Source organism: Trichoderma camerunense (assembly GCF_050948025.1).
Source record: "Trichoderma camerunense strain CBS 138272 chromosome Unknown V8C40scaffold_3, whole genome shotgun sequence".
Taxonomy (NCBI): Eukaryota; Fungi; Ascomycota; class Sordariomycetes; order Hypocreales; family Hypocreaceae; genus Trichoderma; species Trichoderma camerunense.
The window spans coordinates 1033680-1052817 of record NW_028145367.1 but is presented as its reverse complement, the minus strand read 5'-3'; the positions used below and the strand labels follow the sequence as shown (position 1 = coordinate 1052817).

The 19138-nt window shown below is 50.8% G+C and overlaps 6 protein-coding genes across 6 annotated transcripts; 4 read left to right on the top strand and 2 right to left on the bottom strand.

Annotated features, from left to right (window-relative positions):
- Nucleotides 1-251: 251 nt before the first annotated feature.
- V8C40DRAFT_284364 (uncharacterized protein) lies at nt 252-1377 on the top strand. The gene has a single exon (XM_083222143.1). It carries the CDS (start codon nt 296-298, stop codon nt 1202-1204), a length of 909 nt encoding a protein of 302 aa, XP_083077000.1. The 5' UTR covers nt 252-295; the 3' UTR covers nt 1205-1377.
- A 579-nt stretch (nt 1378-1956) lies between these two features.
- On the top strand, nt 1957-4673 carry V8C40DRAFT_235511 (sorting nexin family protein). The gene is made up of 5 exons (XM_083213865.1): nt 1957-2359; nt 2475-2740; nt 2794-3060; nt 3127-4257; nt 4340-4673. Exons 1-5 carry the CDS (start codon nt 2257-2259, stop codon nt 4433-4435), a joined length of 1863 nt encoding a protein of 620 aa, XP_083076999.1. The 5' UTR covers nt 1957-2256; the 3' UTR covers nt 4436-4673.
- A 338-nt stretch (nt 4674-5011) lies between these two features.
- V8C40DRAFT_235510 (mRNA guanylyltransferase) lies at nt 5012-6824 on the top strand. Its single transcript, XM_083213864.1, has 2 exons — nt 5012-5411; nt 5479-6824. The coding sequence occupies exons 1-2, from the start codon at nt 5221-5223 to the stop codon at nt 6473-6475; spliced, it is 1188 nt and encodes a 395-aa protein (XP_083076998.1). The 5' UTR covers nt 5012-5220; the 3' UTR covers nt 6476-6824.
- Nucleotides 6825-7058: 234 nt separating this feature from the next.
- Nucleotides 7059-8546, bottom strand: V8C40DRAFT_262512 (uncharacterized protein; the record flags this gene model as incomplete). Its single annotated transcript, XM_083219368.1, has 3 exons — nt 7059-8034; nt 8093-8315; nt 8378-8546. The coding sequence occupies 3 exons, from the start codon at nt 8544-8546 to the stop codon at nt 7059-7061; spliced, it is 1368 nt and encodes a 455-aa protein (XP_083076997.1).
- A 2053-nt stretch (nt 8547-10599) lies between these two features.
- V8C40DRAFT_235507 (sister chromatid cohesion factor PDS5 domain-containing protein) lies at nt 10600-15977 on the top strand. The gene is made up of 3 exons (XM_083213863.1): nt 10600-11315; nt 11375-14812; nt 14875-15977. The coding sequence occupies exons 1-3, from the start codon at nt 10863-10865 to the stop codon at nt 15475-15477; spliced, it is 4494 nt and encodes a 1497-aa protein (XP_083076996.1). The 5' UTR covers nt 10600-10862; the 3' UTR covers nt 15478-15977.
- V8C40DRAFT_140657 (SWI/SNF chromatin-remodeling complex subunit SNF5) lies at nt 15943-18723 on the bottom strand. The gene is made up of 2 exons (XM_083211198.1): nt 16772-18723; nt 15943-16695 (listed from the first exon to the last, which is right to left on the bottom strand). The coding sequence occupies exons 1-2, from the start codon at nt 18602-18604 to the stop codon at nt 16369-16371; spliced, it is 2160 nt and encodes a 719-aa protein (XP_083076995.1). The 5' UTR covers nt 18605-18723; the 3' UTR covers nt 15943-16368.
- Nucleotides 18724-19138: the final 415 nt, after the last annotated feature.

The window sequence follows — 19138 nt, the reverse complement described above, 5'->3', positions numbered from 1 at the left end:
TGGGGAGGACGGTCTAAGCTCTGCCAGCCGGTAGCCAGCTGGAAACGCTCGCCGAAGCAGGATTCCTGGGATTCTGTGGCCTTAAAATCCAATCATGATACTGAAACTTGAGCATTTTCTTTCCCCGTTCCTTCTTGAGTGAAGAGAATCGCTGCAATTGCCTGCTCCAACACCAGTGTTTACATTCCAGTGCCGCCTATGCCATGAAGAGAATCAGCCACAACGATCCTTAGCAGACAGCAGATGACATCCTTGATTGCTTCGACATTTTGACTCGCCAGTTGCGGCTACAGTTATGCAAATTCTAGAGGGGAAAGGACATGGTTACTTTCGTCGCCGATCTGACGCCTGCCTAGGATGGCACTGCCTCAGTTCAGCTACACATTTTGGCATTATATTCTCCATCGTCGTCGTCGTTATCGTCTTGTCAATAGTTTGGATGTATTATATGGGGAGAGCGAGAATCATGGGCAACCAAACCAAGCCGCACAATGTCCCTCGCAGACAAAGGAATAGACAGCTTCATCGCAACCCCAACGGCCCTACAAGACCAGTATCGCACCTCGTGCAACCAGCTCCCGTTCTGCAGTACGGAGTTGCTCAGCAAACCCCTGTTTATTTCTTCTCCTCTAGGCCTCAAATCCTCACAATTCAGCCACCCGGCGTCATAAACCCTCATCTTTATTTACCAGCCCCGATAGTTCGACCACCTGAAGCACCTCGACCCAAGCCTTCTGATGACAAAGCCTCTTCGCCGCCAAAAGCAGAAGAAACTCAACAGGAAAAGGTCCAGCCTTCGGGTAATGAGTCTCCAATACGTCATCCTACGTGGTGGCAGAGGTTGTATAGGGCTTTTACTTTACCAGTTGGGGTGGCATCTACTGTGGCAAGCTCTCCATCCCCAGAGCCCTTGGAGCCTTTACCGCCCACACATATCAATATCCGCCATTCAGCCTCATATCCGAACTTCGATAATCATGCAGTGCAAACTATTGACCGTAAGGAAGCCAGAGAATCAGAAAGGTCGCCCGAAGAGCAAGATGACACTTCATCTATGGTGTGCAATCTGGATACTTCCAGCGACTCCATGCTGTCCATCCGGAGTGATGTCGCTACGGTCCATAGTGACGACTATGAGATGCCTCTCAGTGAGAACAATCAGCCCAGTTCGCATAAGGAGATGAGAGTAGAGCCTTCTTCATAGCGTGCATGAGCGTTAGGATATTTGACATCACTATCACAGTTCATTGTAGTCAGTATGACTACAAGGATTATGAAGTTAATTTAGCTTAGCACTGAAATATATTGAGCCGTTTGGCTGCAATTCTGCAAGATGTCATGATTTATTTCCAGATCGTTTGAAGAGTTGACATGTCTAAATACTCCTGCATAACCGGTGGCAGCATGGTTAGAGAGGAGGTTTCATTTTGTAAACAGTGACTAATGCCGGAATAAGTAATGATGTTTTACTACTCCGTATAGATCAAACAGTCCCTTCTCATGCTTGCCTAAGAGAATGTGATGCGAATAGGCATGCAAAGGTGTCTAAGGAGATTCGTCAAGCTGCGACATAGTATGGAGCGTTGGTACTGGCGATGTCCGCGCTGAAGAGAAGATAAAACGGTGCACGGCCTATACAGAACCTAATACGCGCTTGGCCTTGGTTTCCTACGTAGATATGTATCTTGCATTCATTAAACTAGAAAATATAAAGTTCCGTTTCACGATACGGTTCTCTGGGCAATGAAAGCCAATGTGGAAACGAAGTGTCGGCACCTGCATGTTGGATGCAGGGATTTGCCGCAGGGTTGAATGCGGAACATGAACAGCATGGAGTACGAGGCGAGGTACATCCAAGAACAGGTTCGCTGCAGTGCCTGGTGATGTAGGTGGTCCGTGCGCGGAGTATCGTCATCAAAGTGGCAGGGCTTCTTTTTAACCTCAGAAACCGCCGGAGCTTCGCCAGACTGTCTCTCCGCTTCTGCCTGCAATCATCGTCGAAGCCTTGGATGCTCTCCCTTGACAACCTCTTGCAGCGTGTTCCCCAGAGAATGGCGACAGCCCTCAAGGCGCTTTTCCTGCACATTCCCTGATCTCGACCCCACGTCACTGCGGCTTAACCGACTCCGCCCCGCGCCACAGTTGCCCCAGAGCTCACGACGGTCCAGAGCATAGTTCTGGTGTTTGTCTTCGCCGCGCAGACTTCAGAGAGCCATATCCGCACATACACAGACCTCTGTCGAGAGCGCCGCCATCATGTGGAACGACGAGGACAATAATCCTTACGGATCAAGCTTCGATCGCCGGGATTCGCAGACATCATCGTCGGCAATCCCGAGCTCGCCGACTTCCAGAGACTGTAAGTCCATTGCACCTCGTCGCTCGGAGCGCTGCTGGGTCGCCTGCTCAAGAGCGAGTCAACGACCGGGCGCGGCTAGACACAGGGTAAAACTAACACGAACTGAACGCTGTAGATGGAGTTTTCGAGGCTTCCCATACCCCGTCAACTGGGAGCGACGATGCTCAATCACCTCGTCCGCCCTTCAGCCATGGCGTTGGGCAGATCGACGAGGAAGATGTCCTCAGGGAGGACACTCCCCCACGGCGGAAGCCAGGCGGATACAACAGCCGCATTGAACAGATCCTCTATGAAAACCCCAACATGCCCATTATGATCACAGATGCGGGTAAAAGCGTGGAGAGCGGAGGGAGATACATTGTGTATACCATTAAAACTGGGGTGCGTCGCGCTCGCTTACTCTGTGCTGTTGTCTTTCTGACCACCATATCTAGGATCTAGAAGTTCGTCGCCGTTACTCTGAGTTTGCCTCGCTGAGAGATGCCTTGACCCGTCTTCATCCGACCCTTGTCATCCCTCCCATTCCGGAAAAGCATACCATGGCCGACTATGCCGCGAATCCCACGAGTGCAAAACAGGATCAGCAAATCATTGATTTACGAAAGCGCATGCTGATGGTCTTCTTGAACCGCTGTCGTCGAATGGACGCCGTCAGAGAGGACGGAGTCTGGTGGAGGTTTCTCGACCCAAACTCAAGCTGGGTAATGCGCTCTCTCCCTCTCCCCAATATAAATCAGACGTCTCGTCTGTTGCTAACTTTACGGTAGAGCGAGGTCTTACATGCCCACCCTGTTGCTTCCATTCCCAAGTCTGTTCTCAAGGCACCTCCATTAGACACCGCGAATCCAACACCCGCGCACAACTTTCTTCCAATTCCATCCAGCTCATCGAAACTCAAGGCCTCGTCCGGTACTGGCCAAGACCTGAGCGCTTCTGTCATTCAGGGCGCAGCGCATGCGATCGAACGCTTCCCAACAGATGCATCCAAGCTCAGCGAATTAGAGCTTGACCCGTATTTTATTTCTTATGAAGCCTCGATTAAAGAGCTAGAGCAGCTTCTGACTGGCCCTATGGAGAAAGTCAACCGTCGAACTCTCAGTCACTTGTCATCTCTTGCGGCCGATCTGTGCGAGTTAGGATCAAGATACAATGCTTTTGCCCTTTCGGAACAAGCCCCCTCCCTGGGACCAGCCATCGAACGGATAGGCCAGGCCGCTGATGCATCATACATTGCAACTGAGGAGCTTTCTGGAACTTTGGGGGCAAGCTTCGCAGAACCAATGAGAGAAAATGCCCAGTTTGCGGGAGTGGTTAGAAGCGTCTTGCGGTATAGAGTTCTCAAGCGCGTGCAACAGGACATGACAACCGATGAGCTCAACAAAAAGAGGGCTCTTTTGGACCAGCTGGAGCGCAGTGAAGCAGAAGCGCGACGCATCGAACAGTACCTTTCCAACAGCCAGCAAATATCGCCCCCACCCAAACGATCAGCAAGCATGAGGGAGCCTCCTACTCAGCACCGCCGCGATGGAAGCCAAGAAGACACTGAATCTATAGATTCTGATTTTCCTCCCACTCACGGTGACTTCCCATCAGTACCCCCGTCTGCAAGCCAAGGCCTTCCCGAGAGAAGTGCGAGCAACACGCACAGAAAGATGCCCAGTACAAACTCCATAACAAACAAGATTTTTGGTCCCATCCGTCATGCAGTCCAGGGTGTCGTGGATGTGGATCCTGAACGAACTCGCAGAGATACGATCGGAAAGACACGCGAGTCTATTGGCCAACTAGAGCAAGCCCAGGTAGCTTCTGAGAGGGATGTCAAGGAGGCCAGCGCAAGCGTATTGGAGGATTTGAAACGGTTCCAGAAGGATAAGGAAGATGATTTGCGAAGATACATGGTACGTAAGCCACAGCGGAAGCTTAAATCACTGCATAGCCAACTACAATTCTTGAGGACTTTGATGCTAACAATCGCTACAGTTGGCGTATGCCAGAAGCCAGATTGAGTGGGCACGCAAGAGCAAGCAGCAGTGGGAGGAGGCCCGGGCAGAGGTCGACAAAATAGATGAAAACTAGCGTGTCCAGACGGTTATTCATGACGGGAATATTGCTAATATGAGGGAAAGTTTGGGAGATAGACTCGTCATCTGAAATGTTGCCGTCGTGTTATTACTATTGGGCGCTATGCGCGCCATTCAAGAGCGACTTGAATCGTATTAATTTACTCTGAATAATATTTGTGTGAAACAATGTTACGGCGCGTTATATCTAGATAGCATTAATCTTGTCAATATAGAGAGTTTGTTTGCAAAGAGCATTGACCCCATTCAACGGAATAACTAGCTCCTAGCAAGCCTATTCAGGTCCTAGAATAGGTCGTTCTCCTGCTGGAGACTAAGCGACAAACAAGTATGGGATCAAATCTATTAACTTTATACAAACGCATTTAAACTTCTGCCAATACGAAAAAAATCATTCCTCTTTTGTCATTTGAACCTTTGCCATAGAATAATTGTAGCGGCCTCAGTGCAGCGGCGGCAGTATTACGTGGGCGGCTTATTCGCATGGGCATCTGCTCATCCCTTTATCGATAAGCCAGAGGCCGTCTTAGGAAGACGGCGCGTGCTGCAGCTCTTCCCAGCTCCAACTTACTGTCTACCAGATATTATCACGCCAACCCCGACGCTCTTGAGCTGTCCGGCCTCAGGTGCGCTTCAATGCTCCATGAGGCTGAGGGTGTGTGGCAATTTTAACGATCTATCATTTTAACCGAATAATCCTCCTTTGCCCTCCCCTTTGCAATATTCATACGACAGGTTATCGACGCGCTCATAGAAAGAGGCTGAGAAGGCAGGCAAGCAATGGAGCCCAACAACAAACCAGATGGGCCGATAGGGTCCATTGAAGAGCCTGGCATTAAAGCCGAAGGGCAGCTCATACATGCCATGCGCAGAGAGGTTGCCGAGCTGCTTGGTAGACAACAAACCAGCTTCCCCGGCGCCCAACCCGTCAGTTTTGCCAGACAACATCTAGACGAATTGACCAGGCAAGAGTATGGCTAAAGCGAAAAGAAACTGGAGATCTTTGAGCATATCGACTAATGTACGTCTAATTGCCAGTTACTACGTATGCGAAAAGTCCGATGGAATTCGCTATCTCCTCTACTTGACCGAAGACGAAAACGGAGGGGAAGCCCATTACTTGATTGACCGCAAGAACGACTACTGGTTCATCACCAATAAGAGCCTACACTTCCCTCGCGAGAATGACGTCAGCGCCTTTCACACAGCAACACTTGTCGACGGTGAACTGGTCTGGGATAGTCTGCCCAATGGGGACAAGGAAGCTCGATTTCTCGTCTTTGACTGCCTTGTGATGGATGGCAACAAGCTTATGGATCGGTCTCTTGATAAAAGGCTGGCCTATTTCCGAGAACGGCTATATACACCGTACAAGAAGCTGTTCAAGGACTTTCCAGACGAACTGCAGTACCAGCCATTCATTATGGAGATGAAGCCCTTCCAGCTCGGCTATGGTATCGATATGATGTTCAAACAGATTCTTCCGAACCTAAAGCACGGCAACGATGGTCTCATCTTCACGTGCCGGAACACGGCTTATAAGCACGGCACCGACCCCCATATTCTTAAATGGAAGCCTCCGGAAGAAAACACGATTGACCTTCGTCTCAAACTCACTTTCCCCACCGTCGAGCCCGACGAATGGGAGCGCAAGGAAGGTATTACTGAACCGTTTGTCGATTATGACAGTGTACCCAAAGCAGAATTATTTGTTTACAAGGGTGACGGTCCGGAAAAATACGAACGGTTTGACGACCTTTATATCACTGAAGAGGAATGGGAAACGTTGAAAGGATTGAATGATCCCTTGAACGATCGCATAGTGGAGTGTAATCAGGACGAACAAAGGAGATGGCGTCTTCTCCGCTTCAGAGATGATAAAAAGGAGGCAAATCACACGAGCACAGTCACAAGTGTCTTGGAGAGTATCAAAGACCGTGTTTCGGTAAAGGATCTCTCTGACGCCGCCGGTCACATCAGAGATAATTGGAAGGCCAGAGCAGCACGTGGTGAAGGTCCGCGCCCGCCACGATAGGGGCGTGGATACTTTGGAAGGCTCTGATTGTCTGCGTGAAAGCTTGATATAATTTGAGTCAAGGGGCCAAGCTGAAGAGAAGGGAGATGAATATATACATGGGTATACTTCGATCAAAATAATCGGCAATGCCGCCAATGGCTGGGCAGGATAAGATATGGGATATCGGCGTCATGGGAGTAGTTGCTTTGGGGCGTCTGGACAAGAATTTTCGTAGTGGAAGAAGTATTGTTTCTCCTTGAGTCTATAGGGTCTCTATACAGGGCTTCAGATAGTTTACCGAGCATGTAGTGAATCACTTTGCTACGTTGTCCTCAAATTGCAGAGTTACTTGACTTGCCATTCTTATCCGTAAGCAACTATTGTGTCCTGATTTATTAAACAAAGCGATTGTTCCTAGTTTGTTGGCCAGCCGACCCTTTGTCATCCAGTTCCCCGTAAACCTTAGATGTGATGCCCTAACTTGAAAAAGAAAGACCGTGAAAAAAAAGAAAATGAATCAAATCAACCCCTTGATATAGCCACCCATTCATGGAGCAGTGTCCAAAGATTTCCTCGAGGAGAATCAATCAACCCGATGGTCTTACAGCATAGACATGCCGGCTACAATCACCACAATAAGGAGACAAACAGAGTGACTGCGTGGCTCCATACCCTTGTTGCTGCTAGACACAACAACGGGGATAGTGGGCACAGTGGCACCACTTGTTGCGGTGCCAGCGGGGATGCTGCTCGCAGTGCCGTTGTAGCTGGTGAAGACAGGCGGAATGAAGACGGTAGTGGTGGTGGTCTCCAGCCGGCCATTTGTCGCTGTGACAGTCTTCGTCAGGGTACTCTGACGGGATGTCTGAAAGCCATCTTTGGAGCTGTCTGCGAACTCGGTTGAGGTGCTCTTCGCAGGCTCCGAGTAAGCGTTTGTGACAGTGACAATGATGGGAGACGGGGCAAAGTCGATGGTAGTGACAATTGTCTTGATGGTGGAGACGGCAGTGACAGTCACCAGATCCGTGGGAGTTGAGCTGGTTACCGAAGAACTCCAGAGATCAGAGATGACGACAGTGACGAACGAGGTGACGGGTTCTGCAGGCTGAGAGTAACTGGTCTGAAATGCCGTAATGGTTGACGGGTTGCCAGAGACTGTCGCGTCTGGGAGGCCGCTGGTGAGAGAGACTTCGGTAAGGACATTGGTTACAGTGGATGGATTTCCAGAGATGGTCACATCAGGGAGGCCGGTAACAGAAACATCAACGTCAGTGACAGTCGACGGGTTGCCAGAGATGGTGGCATCTGGAAGTCCACTGGTGTAGGAGACATCAGTGTTGACGTTGGTGACTGTCGATGCACCAGCTGTCACAGTAACATCGCCGAGGACGGAGCTGGAGGCCCAGGGGTTGTTGGGAGTGGGCACAACGGTGATGGTCACGGTGACTGTGGTGTTGGCCGAGCACATGGGAGCCTCTGAAGTGAGGATAGACGTGGTCATTGTTTTGGTTTCGGTGACAACAGCCGGCTGAGACGGAGTGATGACGGTGTAGATGGTTGAGGTCGCCGTTTGAGTGCTGCGTCAGATGTGTCAGAAGAAGTTCTCTTTCAGATGAGTGGTATGTTATTACTTACGAGATGGGGATGCTAGTGACAGAAATCGTTGGGTTGGATCGAGGTTCCTGAGTCACAACAGCGAGAGAGCCATCGTCAAGAACGTAGGTGACAACCTGAGCAGAGGCAACAGACATGGCCAGCTCGGTTTCGTTGCAATCCACGCCACGACGATCGAGCTTCTGGTTGACATTGGGAAGAGCCTCTCCAGCCACAACAGCAAGTCCTCCCTGGTACAATTTCTCTAGACCAGCTTCATCAGTCAGAACGGTTCAGCATTAGGTTAAGAAAAAAAAGGCATCTTACCACAGTGAGCCGCGAGGATAGTAACCGCAAAAACTGCAGACAGCATGCAAATGGCCATAGCAGCGCCCGTGACAATCTTGAAGTCGAGGAAATACTCCTTGAACTTTTGGATGGTAGTCATCTTCTTCTGAGGCGCAACGCCGCTCTCAGAGTCCTTCGTGCTCTTCATGTTGGCCACTGTCGAGAAAATGTCAGTTTTGCCCAGATAAAACACAGAGGCTGAAGCGACCTACTTGGAGATTACTTCTGCGGTATTCTGTGACCAGGGTTACGAGACTAGAAATATTTATTAGCGAGAGACTTGTGTACAGCGGGCTGACGATGGAAGTTTGTCGGGAAGAGTTGGTGGGAGTGGTACAGGAGTGACGATGGCACAACGGGAGGTAAAGGTGGGTGGGTTTCATACCAAACTGAAGGCGCAGAGAAGCTTCAAAAGCTTTGCAAAGAATGAAGATGTTTGGATACAGACGATATTGATAGAGAGCGTTGGTGAATAGGATGCGGCTGTGGGTAGAAAACGAACGAGTGTGTTGGGTGCAGGTCAAGGAAGCAGGAAGAAGTGGTGGAAAGGGGAGAAGTCGAAGGTTCTCTCGTTTGCTTTTCTACGTTGCAGTGAATGGCACAGCAAACAACTTTAAGAGAGAAAGAAAAACGCGAGGCACGCGTTCTCAGTTTTGTAGGGTTTGTTTACCTGGGCAGCTGGCGGATGGAGTTTGAGGAGGCTGATACCGGACCGGCAAACTGGCGACTTGGCACTGGCACTGGCAACAAGTGATTGCCCACATACCTAGTACCTCTAGATACTAGGTAGATATCTAGAGGTAGTATGCACATAGATGAGATTAAAATCACTTAAGCATTAAGATATTCGCATCAGACATGAGGCTTCCACATCAAGGGGTTTGCCGTGTAAAGGCGCAGGGTGGTAGGGTTGGTGAAGTTGTCGCAACTGAGGACTTATTTGCTAAACGAATGTGTTAGGTGGAAATTCTGGAGAGAGATTTTGGTAAATATGTACTATATTGATGTAAAAGTTGGAGAAAGAACACGAATGGAGATTACATGTCCCGTGGCAGGCTCCGTTACTCTGGTGTTGAGAATGACCAAAGTCCGCTTCTGGCGGTAACAACAGTGCAATATCGCCAAAGGGTTATCCTAGTTTCGAAACTTATCACGCATTCATCATGCACAAAGCCATCATTGATCTGTACAACAGCCTCAGCCAAAGTCCAGCAATACCGCCCCAGAACCACGGCCCTATGTGAATATCCGAATCATGAAACAAACATCGTACGGGCAGTTTGTGAGACCCGCTAAGTACAAGACTGCCGGTCAGAGGTGACGGAGTACTAGGCAATTACAAGCAGGGTTGAATATGTACTAAAACAATAAAATATCATCACAAGAATGCCGCACAAACATAGCACTTGCTACAGCCAGCCGTTTCTACCTGCAGCCCTAATCTGAGTATAGACCAGTCAAGCCAGTCTCCACGAGTATACTGACACGGATGATACATTAAAAGGATTGAGCTCAAAATCCATTCTCCAACAGCTCTATCACCTGGAAGAATTGATATGTGTATGCTGGCATCTTCTCCCAAAGTATCGACGAGGTCAGGAGACTATCACCAAACTCTCTCCACAAAGGAGTATCCTGGAAGTCAGATGTCATTTTCACATCCGCAAGTAGATTTCAGTGGTACTTTGACATTACTATGTGGAACGATTCAAGGCATGATTAAAAAATGGCTGAAACCCGCATCACGCTGCACAGCATCGCCATCACAGTGGTGAGCATCTTGCTCCTTACTGGCGAAAAATAGGGGCTATTGAGCCCTCAGCCCTCTACATCCTTTGCCGGAATTTTTGCCTCACGAGTTCTTCTTCTCAAACACGCAACCAGACCGGATCCTTTCATGACGAAGATCAGTTTCTGTTAGGAACAGCCTAATGGTGAAACAAGCCGATGCCATGAACCAGTGGCAGCAGTTAATATACCCGGGCATAATAAACAATGCAAAACGAACGAAGTAGAAATTACAGCATTGCGCAAAAAAGGTACCTACCTTTCGTATGCGGAGCCCACATAAACTCATGTATTTGTCCGTATCACAGCAATTGCCCAACTAGCTGACGCGGGGCCACTCCGGAACATCTTCCCCCATCGCGTCGCGTAACCCAGCACTGAAGCTCCCCTCTAAACTTGTTGCTTCGGACATCGCCATCTTATGCATCATCCTCTCACGCCAATCCCGCGGTGCATAAAAAATTAGCAAAAAAATCTGCCGAGACCGGTCGTCGACTTCTCGAGCTAGGGAGCTGCTCCTCGCTCCGCCAAACCAAGCGTGTTCCAACTGTGCGATGCTGTGACCCGCGCGCAGCAAGACGAACGACTTCGCGACCAGCCAATCAAGCGGACCTCGGGATAGTTTGTTCGCCGCCTTTCGATAGCAACGCATCGCCATCTCTGTGCCCGCGCAATCATGGTTCGACAGTCCACGAGGAAACGGTCGGCGCCTGCGCCAGTGGAGGAAAAGTCTCACGCGCCGGAGGAGCTCCAAGAGGCAAACTCGGACGCTGCTGAGGTGGAATCTGAGCCCGAGCACGAGGCAGAGGCAGAGTCGCAAGAAGCTGAAGGCGGCTACGAAGGAGAGCACGGCAGTCTACGGTTTAACGAGGAGCTATCATGGCGGCCTGCAAAGCCAATCCCCAGCGGCACTCTGCTGACTCGCCTGGAGAAGCTGTCCAAGGAGCTGGCAGAATTTGAGCAGGGCGAGGTCGATCTGAGCTCGCTCAGGGATGTTGCTGCCCAGCTGGCGCATCGCAATCTACTGCAGCATAAGGATAGAGGAGTCAAGGCCTACACTGCCTGTTGTTTGGTGGATATCCTACGGTTGTTTGTCCCAGATGCCCCGTTCACGGATGACCAGCTCAAGGTGGGCAAAATTAGCTTCGACGTCTTGCTCATCTTTCTTTGCTAATCGATCTTGTGTAGATGATGTATGGTCTATTCATCAAGGATATTCTGCCCAGCCTCCAAGACCCCACGAACCCATACAACAGCCAACACAAATACGTTCTCATGTCTCTGACTGACGTCAAGAGCATTCTACTGCTATCGGAAATCCATGGAGCCGACGACCTGTTGCTGCGTCTGTTCAATTCAACCTTTGATGGAGTTTCAGCAAATGCCAAGGCACCAGCTGAGGAGCAGGTTGCAAAAGATGTCGAAATTCACTTGACGGAAATGCTAATCCAACTGATTGACGAGTCTCCCGGCAGCGTTCCAGCGAGTGTCATCGACGCCATCATCAGTCAGTTTTTGCGAGCTGCTCCCCCTGGTGGTGGTAACCGAAGTAAAGAGCAAAACGGCAAGCAATCGACGCTCCTTCTCAAGACAGAGCCAGCGGCCTATGTCATGGCCAAGGCTATCTGTAATGGATGTGCAGACAAAATGGCACGTTATGTTAGTCAGTATTTCAGCGACGTGATCCTCAATGCCTCTGGATTTGCAACGGCAGGAGGTGCCCGCCATGGAGACGACTCGGATGAAGAAGATGCCCATGCAGGACCCTCGGAAGCGGATTTGAAGAGTCTTCGCCAGGCTCATCTTCTTATTCGAGAACTTTGGCGAGCAGCACCTGCTGTACTTCAAAACGTCATTCCTCAGCTAGATGCCGAATTGTCCGCCGATAACGTACACCTGCGGCTCATAGCCACGGAGACCTTTGGTGACATGATCTCCGGTATTGGAGCCGCAGGCCCACCGCAGCCTCCTGCTCTTGATCCTGCCGCATACCCTCCAATCAAGCTGATGGATGATAGTCCAGCAGTAGCCGAAGCCAATGTTCTCACCAAGCCATACTCTCCGCAATCCTTCGCCCAGACACATGCGGCAACTTACCGCAACTTTGTCGGTAGAAAAAACGACAAGACAGGTACTATCCGGACTGCCTGGGTAACTGCTGTTGGTTACATTCTGTCTACTTCTGCCGGTGGAATTGGACTTAGCAGCCAAGAGGAGAGCGAGCTGGTCAGGGCGTTGGTTGACAAGCTAAATGATAGCGAAGAAAAGGTTCGTTTAGCAGCTGTCAAGGCAATTGAGCTATTCGAGTTCCGAGACATTGTCCTCAAACTTGGCATCATTGGTGGCGTTGAGAAAGAGGGCTCAGTCTTTGCCAGTCTAGCAGACCGATGTCGAGACAGAAAACCGGCAGTGCGTGTAGAAGCAATGGTTCTACTGGGTAAGCTTTGGGCAGTCGGAGCTGGAGAGATTGCAGATGGACAGGAAGCTGTTGTCGCCTGTCTCTCAGGCGTTCCGTCACGCATTATCAATGCTTTCTACGCCAACGATCCCGACCTCAATGTTCTCCTCGACCGTGTCATGTTTGAGTGTCTAATTCCCCTGAAATATCCCCTCATCAAGGGTAAAGGTGCCAAGACCGCGGCTGCGTCCTCACAAGGAAAAGCTGCGGTTGGCCAAGCAGATCAGGATAAGATACGAGCCGAAAGAATTCTGCTGATGCTCAAGTCCCTGGACAGCGCGGCACAGAAGGCCTTCTTTGCCATGCAAGCCCGCCAGCCTCAGTTTGCCAAGGGTGTTGAGATCTTCATTCAGCAATGCGAGGCGTACAATGGCGGCGTTATTGAAGCGAATGAGGAAAAGGTCAAGGCTGGTCTCTCCAAAACAATGCAATGGCTCGGTGCCTACTTTCCCGATCCATTAAAGGTTCGCGCGGACCTTCAAAAATTTGTCAAGCTCAACGAGCGTCGCAGCTACCAACTCGTCAAGTATGCGATAGAGTCCGAAAGCGACTTCAAGACCGTGAGACGAGCCATTGCAGAGCTGATTACGAAAATCTCAGCGACCTCTGCCGCCGGTTCTCTAGACACAATCATTCCCTTGCTGTATCGGTCAAGCTGCCTCATGTTCAACCGAAGCCACCTGGCTACCATCATGGACTACTCCAAGAGTGATAAGAACGGCTTCGCCACTGTAGCACATCAGGTGCTCAATGACATATCTCAACGCAATCCCGATATTTTCAAAGCCCATGCAGAGGAACTGCGAAAAGAACTCATTCTGAAGGCGCCAACGGAGACCAGCAAGTCTCAGGATGCTGCCATCGGCGACATTCTCAAAGCATATTCATCTTACGCAAAGAGATATCCGGGTGATATCACCTTTGACAAGAGCTTCACGCAGACTCTTATGAATTACGCTCTCTACGGGGTACCCATCAAAACGTCAAAGTACGCCATCAACGTCCTTCTTGCGAAAAACGATGACAAGAGCAAAGTGACGGCCACGACCCTCTTGCGTAAGGCGATGGCAAACTGGAAGTACGAAGCGCCCCATTTCCTCAACAAGCTGGCCACCATCAGTCAGTTAGAGCGCTTGGCACCGACCGTTACCATGGATTCGGACCAAGCAATCAACGATATGACTATAAAGAAGATTCTACGTGAGGTACGGACCGAAGCCACGCCGAAAGATCCATCCTGGGTCGATGATGCCGACATGGATGAAGAACTTCATGCGAAGTGTCTTTCCCTGCGAATTCTCGTCAACCAAGCTCTCGCTACATCAACAGATGCCGACGCGGAGGAGCGTATCAAGCCCATCTTCAAACTCCTCAAAACATTTGTTGTCGCGGAGGGTGAATTTTCCAAAGTCAAAGACACGCCCAAACACCACAAGAAGCGTCTCAGATTGATGGCCGGTCTCATGATCCTGAAACTCTGCACGGTCAAGAAATATGATGACCAATTCGACCCTGCAAGCTTCAACAAGCTTGCGGAGCTTGTTCAGGACACTGAGCTCCAGGTGCGCCGTCGCTTTATGGATAAGCTGCAAAACTATCTCACTCGGGGGAAGCTGCGCGCGCGCTTCCTTACCATCCTCTTTCTCACAGCATTCGAACCTTTCCCAGACCTCAAGAATCGTGTGGAGACATGGCTGCGGTCGCGCTCTCGATACTACGCCGATAACAACCAGCAAATCATGGAGGCTCTCATGGGAAGACTTATCCCTTTGTTGGCTCATCACCCTGACTATAGCCCGGACCCAGCTGATCTGGTGGATTTTGCAAATTACTTCCTCTTCTATCTGGGCGCAGTTGCTACTGAGCAGAACATATCGTTAATCTACAAGTATGCTGAGAGAGTCAAGCAAACGCGCGACGGTGTCGACCCAGAGAAGAGTGAGAATCTTTATGTATTGAGCGACCTCGCTCAGACATTAGTCCGCAGGTTTCAGGAGAGGAAGAATTGGAGCTTCCAGGCTTGGCCGGGCAAGGTCGGTTTGCCTACAGGGCTGTACACTGCTCTTCCATCTAGCGAAGTTGCACAACATATTGCAAAGAAGCAGTATATTCCAGACGAACTGGACGAGAAACTGGATGATTTGATTCGGGCAATGGACCGCAAGAAGGTATGGTTATAGTTCTTCTCGTCTATTTGAATTACCGATTGATTTCTAACTCTGTTCTCCAGAAGCGAAAGTCGATACATGAAGCAGTAGACCATCCAGCGAAGAGACCCAAAACTCAGCTGAAGACTGTTATCCGAGAAAAGCCAGGCCCAAAGACGAAGACAGCCAAGGCTCCTGGCAAGAAATCTGCAAGGCCCAAGGCGGCTATCAAGGCCAAGAAAGCTGCTCCTTCTGTGCCAGAAGGTGAACGACGCCGTAGCGGTCGTTCTCACGCCATCTCAACTTATGCGGAGCGCGGGGACGAGGAGGATGAAGAAGAAATGTTGGAGGGAGTCGCGGAGTGGGATTACGGCAACGATGATGACGAGGATGATGAGGATGCATCTGAGCAAGAGGAAAGCGGCAATGAAGATGACAACGATGGCTCCGAGTCGGAAAACGCCGAGCCGCCGGCCGAAGCAGAAGAGGCTGCCGAGGAAGAGGACGAGGAATCAGAGCCCGAGCCCGAGCAGCCCAGGAGCAACGGAAAGAAGCCGGCCGCACCCAGGGGCAAGGGAAAATCACCGGCCGTCAAGGCCAAGGCGAAGCGAGCGACGCGACCTACTCGCGGGCGGCTACCAAAGGAAACTTCGGACATGGACGTGGATGATGATGACGACGAGTGAAATATGTATGTTAGGGAAATCGGGTTTTGCTTGGAGATGAAATCGTTTATACTCTTTGGGCTTTGAAGATGGACACGTTTGACTGATTGACTGGCTAGGCTGAATGGTTTGTTTGATTTACTACTTGCTTTGTCTGTTGTTTTATGTGTTTTTTGTTTGTTTAAGAAGAAAAAATTTGTTCATATTTGGCCTCTTTAGTCTCCTGTTGCGTTTTACGCTTGTTTTTTCGCGTCTCATGATTCACCCTCACCCCTCTCTGTCTCTCTGTCTCTCCCGCTCTTCAAAATCCTCAGTCCCGCTAGCAAGCATTGGGGACGGAAAAGCCTGTTTCTTTGTCTTTTTCCCGTTCTTCTTCCCTTCATCTCCATCTTCGCCATGATATATGATTTGACTTTATGAAAACGGGGATTGAAGGGCGCTTATGGAGGTTCGCGTGATGTCATCTAGCCAGGTGTCTTGTCTTATATATTCCAGCTTGACCAAATCAAAAATGTTTAACCATGATATCTGCCACCGGGACGGAGATTCGAATCAGACGTGCAAATACGTGTCTCGCAGTTTATAGCTTAAAGTTGTCTTGACAATGTATTCATTGACCCGCCGTCCTAAATTCCAAGATAACAAGAGCCTTTGCAGCACCGTTGCCCACCTTGTAGTAAACGGCATTGATACACAAAAAAGCCCAAAAAAGCGCGCATCAAACTATTTTCCCTCTTCTCCTCTTCGTCTTTCCTTTGCAATATATATTTGCTCGCCAGAAATCGTTCGTCTTTGTATTCTGTCTGAACTCATCATGAAGCAACCGCTATTCAAGATATACGCCCCTAGAATTCTACTGCGTCCATTAATCCCCCTCCCTTCTCCGCCATCTTACTCTCTCGCTGGCTCTGGTCATGATGTTGACGAAGACGCACCCCCGCCTTGTTGTGCTAGCCTAGCCCTGACCTTTTCACGATGACCAGAGAATCGAAGATGGGCTTCGAATTTTTGCGCCGTCATATCTGGGCCGGGAGTATAAAGTTTCGTTGTGCAATCCAGGCAGCGGATGCGTGGTAGCCATGCATACTTGACACCTTCTGGCATGGGCTGTGTTTGGATGGGCAGTTCCGTGACAGGATCCAGATGTGAGTATTTCATTATGGCCTCAAACCTGTCACCGTTTGGATACTGTTTCTCAAGCTCCTTTAATGACTGCACAAGCCATTCAGGTGGTGGGGGCTAGTGAAAAGGGTGTAAGCGTGAGTTATGACTGCTCCCATCATGGGGGCAACGGATAGTCTACGGTAGTACTTACTGCTGGAGGAGGAGATTGGCCAGGGACGAGTGGTGGTGCAGGAAGACGGCCTATCTGTCCTGGGGGAACGGCTCCAGTGCCACCCACGGCCGGTTGAGGCGCAGAGCCTCCCGGAGTCGGGGTCGGAACTGGCGTCAACGACTTGGGCTTTGGTGGAGCTGCGAAGGTCGGTGTTCGTATGTTGGATGTTGAAGAGGGAGTTTCTGGTGGCACGGAGGAAGCAGCCAAATCGCGGTAGTCTCCTCTTATGATACGCTTTAGTTTTTCCCTGTTGACTCTCAGCGTCACCACCAATTCCGTACGATCTTCTGTCTCTTCGCGGAAGCGGCGAGATGTTCTGGTTTCGTGATGGTGACTGGCTATATCTGGCGTTTCTGACCGGCCCAGGTTTGCCATTCTCTGCTGGGCGGCAGTTGCGGCACCGCGCATGTTTCTGGTGCGAGCCGTGCCGGCGGCCATATTTGACGGCGCCGGAGAATCAGGCGCCGAGTCTTCGCTTTCTTCAGACTCGGATATCTCGCCATCTCGAGCCACCCGTTTCCTAGAAGGACCAGCCACCCTCTTGTACAGTCTGCTCTCCTCGATGTTCGCCGCGGCTCCAGGAAGCACAGAGGAGACGATGAGCGTACGGATGGTACGTTGCCTGTCCTTGAGGTCAGGGAGCTGGGGTCCACCTCTCCTGTTGATTGATCTCTTCTGCCGCCGCTGGTCCCGAGAAAATACTGTCTCGTTTCTTTCCAGATCGGCTTCGCTCATCTCGTACAAGTAGGGGGCGTATTCCTTGGCCTGTTGCTGCGGGCGGAAAACGGTCGGCAGCGGTGTCTGCAGGAAAGCAGAGACCAAATCCGAATCTTCGACGGGCCGACCATCGAAGGGGTGGCCAATGCTGTAGAGACTCTTTGTAAAGAGCTGCGATTGTTCGCGAATGCAGTGGGCAATGGCCGTGGTGAACTCCCCAGAGAGAGAGAGGTCTCGGGTCATGCCAGCAGCAAACTCTTCGGGGGAGTTGCTTGGGTTGTTGATTTCCCATTCGAACTGATCCACCAGCGTGTGCTGCCCAATGGTGATGTTGAGCTTAACTAAGATCCGCATCTCATCATTCTTGTAGGCCGAATAGGGGAGTTCCGGGTCCAGTGAGTCTTCTTCGGAATAGGCAAAAGGGTAAAAATCGTTGAGCTGCTCCCGCATCTGCTGGACGACCTGCTCATATACAGGTTGTGAGGCCGGAGGTTTCAGGCCCATGTCTTCGACCAGCTGTGCCGCAAACAGCTCGACAGCCAAGAGGCGCTCGTGCAAGTTCCAGGTGAAGGTATCGCGTAGCTTAATCTTGTCCCAATCAACATCCAATCTCAGGGGCACCAGATCTTCGTGCTGCTCGGCCTGCTTGAGCATGTCCTTTCGACTATATTTGAGCGGAGGCGTAGTGCGATGGCCGGGACGAGGTTTCTGGGACGGATACACGACTCGAGAGGGGCCGTGATTCTCTGTGTATCCATTGGCATAGCCGTTGTAGCCCTCGCCGTACAGCTTGCTGGGAGGGAACCACTGCTGGTATGCGTTGCGGACGGACCGATACTCGTTAATCATCTCGCGCATCTCATGCGATGACTTCATGGTCTGGTTGAGCTGCTGGCTGAGGGCGGACGCGGCGATGGAGTCGCGCATCGTGTAGCGCTCAACCATCAGCCGGTCAAAGGACTCCTTTGTGCGCACGGGGATGTCAGCGGACCCGGACTTGGAGGCGGCATCTTTCGCATCGTCCGAGGCCGTGGCCGACGTCGTCGATCCTGGCCCCGTGGCCGGAGCCGGCATTGATGGCTGAACCGCGGCCATTGTCGGGTCGTGAGGTTGGTCTTGTCGCGAGCGCTGGCGCCGCCAAGTCGCAGCGGATCGATGTCGATGCGGGTATCGGTATCGATATCGGTAACAAGAAGGTTATCAATCAACACCAGTGTCGGGGCGCGCGCTGGATTGGAGGCTGGCTTCGACCCGAGAAACGTCGTGGCGGCTGCGAGTCCGACAAGGCTTGAGGTCTGGGTTTGTGGACAAGATTCTAATCGCAGCAGCGCGAATGGTGATAATTAATGCTAGTGGGAACAACTACCTATCTAGTACTAGGTGCCACCGCGCTCCAGGTACTAAGATGGCAGATGGTCGGATTACTCATGTGCAAGTACAGGTACTCGCATCTCAGCCTCGAGCCAGAGCCAATCCCAGGCAGAAGGGTTGACTAGAGCCGTACAGGTACTCGCACCAAGATCTGAGAGTCCAAGAGTGATTCGAAGCACCAATTGGGCAATTTATTCCGGTGTTCAGCCGCTTGACCCGTTTTTATCCAAAACAAGAGCCTTTGAAAGTTCATCTCGT